This window comes from Bos grunniens, chromosome 19, assembly GCF_055505025.1.
Source record: "Bos grunniens cultivar Pamir isolate PY7600 chromosome 19, Bosgru_T2T1.0, whole genome shotgun sequence".
Lineage (NCBI taxonomy): Eukaryota > Metazoa > Chordata > Mammalia > Artiodactyla > Bovidae > Bos > Bos grunniens.
Genome location: NC_141183.1, coordinates 21,643,766 through 21,651,787, shown reverse-complemented (window position 1 = coordinate 21,651,787; position 8,022 = coordinate 21,643,766). Strand labels below are relative to the sequence as shown.

The 8,022-nt window shown below is 50.0% G+C and overlaps 1 protein-coding gene across 1 annotated transcript; it reads right to left on the bottom strand.

Moving 5' to 3' along the window:
* Nucleotides 1-825: 825 nt before the first annotated feature.
* KRT9 (keratin 9) lies at nucleotides 826-7,188 on the bottom strand. Its single transcript, XM_086360962.1, has 8 exons — nucleotides 6,469-7,188; nucleotides 4,738-4,820; nucleotides 4,461-4,617; nucleotides 4,021-4,182; nucleotides 3,202-3,327; nucleotides 2,853-3,076; nucleotides 2,226-2,464; nucleotides 826-1,127 (listed from the first exon to the last, which is right to left on the bottom strand). Exons 1-8 carry the CDS (start codon nucleotides 7,042-7,044, stop codon nucleotides 1,108-1,110), a joined length of 1,587 nt encoding a protein of 528 aa, XP_086217088.1. The 5' UTR covers nucleotides 7,045-7,188; the 3' UTR covers nucleotides 826-1,107.
* Nucleotides 7,189-8,022: the final 834 nt, after the last annotated feature.

Here is an 8,022-nt window from a genome sequence, read left to right as displayed (position 1 = left end):
AAATCTTCTGAAGCAAAACCCACCTCATTTTTGTCTTGTTTCCCTCTGTAACTAACTTATGATCTGCTGAGAGACTGTGGCAGATGGTTTGCAAAAACTTGCCCCAGGGACTTCCTTGGTAGTCCAGTGGGTAAGATTCTGTGTTCCCAAAGCAGTTTCGATCCCTGGTCAGAGAGCTAGACCCCACATGCTGCAACTAAAGATCCTGCATGCCACAATGAAGATTGAAAATCCTGCATGCCACCATTAAGACCCGGTGTGGCCAAAAAAATTAATTAATAAACATTTTTAAAAACTGGCCCACTATTGCCCTCCCTCTACCCATACTCTTGCCATGTGATTTTCCAGCTTCTCTCATCAAGAGGAGTCTATTTCCCCTGCTTTTGAATCTGTGACTTGCTTTGGCCAACAGCCTAAGTGACCACTCAGAGCCTAAGCCTCAAGAGGCCTTGCACGTGTATCTCTGTGCATTCCCTTGGAACACTTGCTTGAGCCAACTGGCTGGAAGAAGAGAGTCATGTGACCCTTTCACTCCCAACCAGCATGCAGCCAAGCCCCAGAGGCAGAGCTGCCTAGCTGACTTGGGGCTGACCCCAGATGCTTAAAGGAAAACAGAATTCCCCAGTCCAAACTGTCAACTGTGAAAGCACGGGCTGAGTAAATGATCGTGATTTTAAGCCACCAAATTACGGATTGCTTTGTTGCAAGTAGAAGGTAGCTGATAGAAAAGCTAACCAATACTCTACAGGTGGATTCCTTTGATTCTCCCTTCACCTCCTTTCTGCCCCTTATCAATCCCAAGGAACAAATGAGTCAAAGTCCAGGTTTTATTTGCAACAGGAAAGCTTTATTGGGAAATTGAGATAAGGCAGGGAATGGGGTCATCCCCAAACCAGACAGAGAGAGAGAGGTCTCCCCAACCCTCCCAGAGGAGGGAGCCAATGGACAGCCAGAGGCACACATGCCCAGTGAGCCCCATCCCAAATGGGTCTTGGGGCTTGTTTCCAGCTGTTCCCAGTGTTACAATGCAATGAGCAGGCTTTATCCAGAGTCTGCCCATCTGGGGGATGTCCAGCGGGAGTGGGGCCAGGAAAGTTTGCAGGGGCTCTAGTATCGTGTTCGGTGGCCTGTGGAGAGACAGAAGAGTGGTGAGAGTGAGAAGAGAGGACTTAAAACAAGAGACAGAGAGACTGGGACTTGGAGGAAAACAGGCAAATGGGGAGCAAAGAGACTGGAGCTCAAAGAGCTGGAGAATCCTGACATGGAGGGATCCTCCAGTCCTAGTGGCCCCCATCCGGTTCCCAAAGCTCTGCTGTAACAGCTGGCGGGTGCTCTCCCATTTCTGAGGATGGTGGCTCAGGAGGCAGCCCCGTCCTCCGTCCAGCAGTTTTTGTTAGTAGATCTCTTGCATGTTGAGGGGAAGATGGCCCCAGCCTCTGCCCGTAGATGCACATCCATGGCCCTGCAGTGCCACCCAACACACAAAACCACCCTCCAGAGAAGGGCGGCTCCCAGGTACCTCTGAGCTGAGCATTGCCAGTCATGTTACCCAGCCTTTTGCTACAATTTCATACTAGATTTTTGTTTTACAAGATTCAACATGTACAAGGGGAATCTCTCTGACCTAGAGACCACTTCATCTGTTTGACTCTTTCTTGCACTTAGACTATTATCTTTGATACATGCTCCTTTGGACAGTGTCATCATATAACTGGCTTGTACAACCCAGCCACTGACTACAACACTTGAGACTCTTTTCTGCCTGAACTGTTGCTGACCCAGGTGTCCCCATCCTCATGATGATGAAAAGTACTGGCTGTGGAGCCCCACAGAGCTGATCTCTCATTTATGAGTTGTTTGACCTTGAGCAAGAGATAAGGAACCTCATTTTCCTTATCTCTAAAATGGGGATAATAACAATACCCTCCACATAGGGTGTGGAGAGAAATAGACAAAATAATACTCCACCTCCAACTCATCTCCTAGGCTATTGAGACTCAAGTCTCATGTAGATGTGATCCCAGCCTCACTTAAGACTCTGTCCAAAATAATGATCAGATCAGAAACAAGGGCAAGTCTATGGCACTCACTGGAGATCTCCCTAAAGCCTCACTCTGTTTAGAATATGTATTCCCTAGAGAGGCTCAAAGATATTTAAAAAGGGTGGTACCTTGACAGCTGACACCTATGCCTCCCCCACCCCACAACCTTAGAGCTGTCCCTACCTTGTGTGTCACAGCCACTGGATTTTGAGGAGTAGGACTGGGACTGGGATGTCCTTCCACTTCCTTCTTCACAGCTGCCACCACTTCCTCCTCCAGAGCTACTTCCTCCACCAGAGCTGCCCCCACTTCCTCCTCCACAACTGCCTCCACTTCCTCCCCTGGATCCTCTTCCATAACTGCTTCCACCTCCACTTCTTTTGCTGTTTCCAAAGCCTGTCTGTCCACCTCCATGAGATTCACTGAGAAGCAAAGAAAGCACAGAGATAAAACAGGTGACCCCATATATATATATATATATACACAAGGATGAACCTGGAGAGAAGACCTAAATTGAGTCTTCCTAAGTCTTCCTCCAGCAAGGCAGAGGACAGAGGCTGGGCTGGCAGCACAGCTGGGAAGGGAGGGACTTCCTCTCCCTAGAGCAGGGAGCGGTCCCTTCTCTCATTGTTACCATCCTCCTTTCTCAAAGCCCAAAGGCCCTGAGGTTCCCCCCTTGGGATGAAGAAATCCTCAGCCCATCAGACTCTTGTGTACAGGAACTTTCCCAACTGCTGTATCCAGAAGAACAGAAGTAGCATCAGGGGTTTAGAACTTCCTAGGAGTGCCACAAAAGCCCAGGATACATACAAATCCTCCTGGCCACCCTCAAGGAGGCTGCAGTAGGTCTTGATTTCCTGCTCCAGCCGCATCTTGGTGCTGAGTAGAAGCCTGTATTCCTGATTCTGGCACTCAATCTCTGCCCGAATGTCAGTGAGCTGGCCCTCCAGGATACTGATCTGACCCTTGATCTGCTGCAATTGGCCAGAGTAGCGGTTCTCCGTGTCTTCCAAGGACTTTTCCAGGGCTGATTTCTAGGGGCAGAGAAGCCACTGAGAAGGATGCTACCTCATAGCTGGACTCCCCTTCCTGTCCCTGGGGATCATATGCAGCTTCCTGTGCCCCACCCAGGCAGAGGATCCAGAGCCTGGCTACCAACCATGCTGAACTGAGACTGCAGCTCGATCTCCAACTCTTGGACGGTGTGCCGAAGCTTGGTCACCTCCTTGTTGCTGGACTCCACCTCCTGGCTACAGGTCATCACTTCTTGCTCAATCTGTCTCATCTGAAACACAAAAGCTCATTCAGCAGCTCACCGAATGGGGAAGGTTCTTCCCCACTGGTCAGCACCTTCACCTCCAGGACCAAGACTGAGCCAAAGCCAAAAACAAGTCATCTTGAGTTCTGGGTCCCTCCAGCCAGCCACGTTGTCAGTTTCTCTCAATTCTCTGTTTCTCAGTTTCTCTGTCAGTATGTCTCAGCAGGCTTTAAGACTCTTCACACTTTGCCCTTAAATCAATTTTTAACTTCATTTCAAAATGCCACCCAAACACATGCATACACATATACACACTACAAATCATGTCCTCATGTGTCACCCTCTACACTAGGTACTGGAGACCCAGGAGGAAGGGAGTCATCGGGAGCTCAGTGTAGTGCTAGGGGCACACTGGGTACCTCCACTAGAGCCTGAAACACACAGCCTTATGTAAGCTCTTCATGCTCTCCCTTTGTGCACACATGTAATAAACTCTGAACTTCTCCAGGGCAGTGATCCTCTGTGGCTCATCTCTGTGACATCAGCACTTCACATGAAACCTGGCACTGGGAAATTACTTGATGATTACACTTGTGGGCAGTAAATGCATGGGAAGGAGGATGACTGAGAAGCGCAAGTAGACTCAGAGATGGAGGGGTGGGTGGAAAGGACATGTAGACGGAGGGAGAGAAGGTTGAATCAGTGTCCCGCTCTGCTCACCTGAGTCTCGTATTGCTGCTCAATGTCGCTTCGGTTCTTAGCACTGAGCTTCTCATAGTCCTCGCGCATTTCATTGAGGATCTTAGTGAGATCCACGCCAGGGGTAGCATTCATCTCCACATTGACATCCCCGGTGCTCTGCCCACACAACTGGCTCATCTCCTACCGGGAAGAAGGGGATATGAGGCCAGGGCGGGATGGGATCCTCTCCATCACCTTTTAGCCCTCTCCTGCTCCTCCTGGGGTGCAAACAATGGGATGGGACACAGTTGAGAAGTCAAAGCCTAACCACCACCATAGGTTGGGCATGCATGTCCTCCTCGAGAGTAACGGAGCGGGTGTCTTCCATGCAATGGCCCAAAGCTCCTATCCATCCCCGATTATCCCCGAACTTCTATTCCTCCCTCTCCCCAACAAGCCACAAGTAGCCAAGACCCTACTTCCTCATGATTCTTCTTGAGGGCCACCAGCTCCTCCTGCAGAGATTCACACTGCATCTCCAGGTCAGACTTCTGCATGGTTAGATCATCCAGCACCTTTCGCAGACCATTGATGTCAGCCTCCACTGCTTGTCGCAGGCTCTGCTCCATCTCAAACCTGCAGACCAGTCAGGGACAGGGCATGAGCCAGAGGTCACCAGCCCCCACAGGGACCTCCAGAGCACTAGGGGCTGGAGGAAGGATGGACGACAGGAGAAGGAGGACAAGTAGGACTCACTTCACCCTGAAGTCATCCATGGTCATGCGACTGTTGTCAATGTCCACTAAAATCTTGTTGTTTTCCACCGTGATCTGCACAATCTAAAAAAGAGGAGATGGCACAGAACCTAGGCACCCCTGCTATGACCCTCTTCTGGGAGGCAAAAGCCTAGGCAAAGCCACAGGAGATGAGGAGCTCATCCAGGAAGATGCTCAAGAGGCAGGAGGGGCTTCCAAAGCCGGTATGTGGCGCAGACCCCTCACAGACTTCAGCAAGGATGTTCAGTGTAGCCTTCATTCATTCATTTAACAAATATTTTAATATCTACTACAAAGGACACTGTGTAAGTTAGAGATCAATGAGATACAGCTCCTCAAGGAGCTTGGTTGACTGCCAAGACCAGAATATCCTAGAAGAGTTCAAGGAAAAGACAGCTGATTTATGGTTACAGGAGATTAAGAAAGGCTTCAGGGAGGAGGTGGCAATTGAAGTGATCTCTGAAGGATGACTGAGGAAGAGGTTTGGGATAGAATAAACAAGATATCCAGAGGCTGTTCATCAGAAGGTGTGAAGGCAAGGGAAACAGGTGGGAACAGCAAATTAGCTAGATTATGAGCTCCTCAAGGGCAGAGACCACGCCTGAGACATTACTATGCTTGCCCAGAGCAACACTGAGAGTACTCAACCTCTAAGTTGAGTGGATAGACAGACATGTGGCTGGCTGGATGAATGGATGGGTGGATAGATGGATCAATGGATAGATAGATGATGTCTACCCCTAGGTTCTAAAACCTCTCCATGCTTTGACCAGCTAGAATGCATATCTGGGTCCAAGCAAACTGGAAAAATCAAGACAGGTCCCTAGAAGAGCCCAGAAAAAGTAAGAAGGGGGAGAAAAGATGTCTAGTTTTCTTTACTAGAAAGCTCTGAACTCTCAGAGGCTGAGAGAAGAGACAGGCACAGATGGCCCTCTCTCATGCGCCATACGCCCGCCTGTGTTGGATAGCAGCATTCATCTCTTTTGTTTTCCCCAATATTACAGAAATTTTAAACCAACAGGTGCCTGAGAGCTAGTCTTCCCACTGTCTTTATTAAATGGATAGGAGAATAGGCCTAGAGAGGGCATCAGGCTTCCCAAGGTCACACAGTGAATTGGCGGCAGATCCAGGAACAAGTTGCCCCGTTGCTATGCTCCCTCCATGCTACCTCTGCTTGCCCCACATGAGCCAGGCCAAGAACTGTTTCTGATAAAAGTTCAAGTTTCCATGGAGTCTAAAATACAATACTATGAAACAGAAACAGGATCACAGACATAGAAGACAGACCCAGTGGTTGCCAAGGGGGGAGGGGGATGAGGGAGGGATGGAGTGGGAGGCTGGGGTTAGCAGATGTAAGCTTTTATATATAGAAAGGATAAACAAAAAGGTCTTACTGGGTAGCACAAACTATATTCAATAGCCTATGATAAACCATGAAGGAAAAGAATATTTTAAAAAGGAATGTATATATGTATATATAACTGAATCCCTTTGCCATAGAGCAGTAATTAACACAACATTGTAAATCAGCTGTATCTCAATTAAAAAATTCTTTTTGAAGTTAAAATTTGCAAAAGATGGATTCTCTGGCTATCATCTAAGTTAGAGTCCAGCATCTTGCCTTCGCAAGGGAAATAAAACATGTGAGTGAATGAGTGTACATATAGGTGTGAGAGACAGACAGACAGAGTTTTGAGTTTCCCTGGCCTACCTGGTTCTTCAGATCTTCGATGGTGTCATAATAGCAAGAGTAATCCTTCTTGACATTCTTGGGCCCCTGCCTGTCATACCAGTCCCGGATCTTAGTCTCCAGGTCAGTATTTTCCTTCTCTAGTTTCTGCACCTTATCCAAGTAGGAGGCCAGCCGGCTGTTAAGATCCTGCATGGTGGTCTTCTCATCAGCAGGCAGGATGCCAGCGTCTCCGCCTCCAACAGCACCCCCAAAGCCTCCAACAGCACTGCCAATGCCACCCCCAAAGCCCCAAAGCCCCACAGAGCCTCCAACAGCACCACCAATGCAACCCCCAAGGCCTCCAGTAAAACTCCCAACGCTAAAACCGCCCCCAGACCCTCTGCCATAACTGGAGCTGAGGCTACCACTGCCTCCCCTCCCACAGGCCCCGGAGCTCCCCATGACATAGCTGCTGGTAGAGCTGAATCGGCTCCCTCCTCCTCCAGCTCCCAAAGAGCTGAAGCGGCTTGAGCTTTCGAAGCTGCCCCCACAACCCCCACCGCCTCCGCCACTCCTGTGGCTCCTGCTGGACGAAGAGAACTGTCTGCAACTCATGGCGCTGCCCAAGGATGAAAGCAGTCGTAGCAGTGCTATGGGCTCTGGAGCCAGGATGCAGAGCTGTCACAGAGGCTGCCTACTTATACCTCCAGTGGATGGTGGCACGCCTGGGTGTGCCCGCTGTCCGCCCCAGTCGCCCCCAGACAGACTCTAAAGGAGGTCCGGGATTCGGGAGGTGGCCGGGCTGCCCCAAGCCACCCCAGGCTCAGCGTCCTTTGGTGACTGCCTGAAGGCAGCCCAGCCTCTCTCCATTGTGTGGGGTAATTTGATGACGTTAGGATGTCCAGGGCACCATAAATCAGTTCTGCTGCCAAGGGGGTGACCTAGATCCAAGAGTTTGATCTCCCCTGCCTAACAGCAGTTCTGAGACTTAGTCCCTCTGTGATAGAAATCCCCAGAACAGTCACCTCCGCTATTGATGATCATCACAGTCTGCACCTCTCCCTGCTTCCACTTGGTGCCCACTGTGGGTGAGCTGGTGCCGGGGTACCAAGGAGTTATCATAGAGGATGGGGGAGCTACCTGTGTGGCTAGAAAGTCCCAGGCTTCAAGGAGCCCCAAGTTGATGGGGAGCCCAGTCCTTGCTCTCAAGGTCTCCAGTCTGATGGAAGAGATGAGTGGCATGGCGGAAACACTGAGACAGTGACAGGCAGTGTGCCCCCCAGCACTTGGAAGTGGTGAGCAGAGCTCACACAAAGGACGTGGGAGAACGGACTAAATTAACTAAGCAGTGCTAATACAACCTGACCTTCGAGCAAGAAGGCAAGTGGCTTGAGTGTCCTAGTCCTTTAGCAGGGCCAGCAATGGATAGGAAATTGACCAGTATGGGTGTCTAGCCTGTACTGAGCCCTGGGAAGGATACTGAGATGTGGGACTTATCCTGCCCTCCTGGAATGTACAAGGCCCTGCCCCTGGCAGAAAGTCAGAGCATATTCTGGTCAGCAAGGCCAGACAGAAGAGAGTAGGAGAGAAGGC

What these genes read in the sequence shown, in the direction of transcription:
- KRT9 (XM_086360962.1), bottom strand. Translation starts at nt 7,044, where the DNA reads ATGAGTTGCAGACAGTTCTCTTCGTCCAGCAGGAGCCACAGGAGTGGC. An exon ending in TCAAGAAGAATCATGAGGAA is followed by an intron (nt 4,183 to 4,460) that starts GTAGGGTCTTGG and finishes TCTTCCCGGTAG; the next exon opens with GAGATGAGCCAGTTGTGTGG. An exon ending in GAGGGTGGCCAGGAGGATTT is followed by an intron (nt 2,465 to 2,852) that starts GTATGTATCCTG and finishes TTTGCTTCTCAG; the next exon opens with TGAATCTCATGGAGGTGGAC.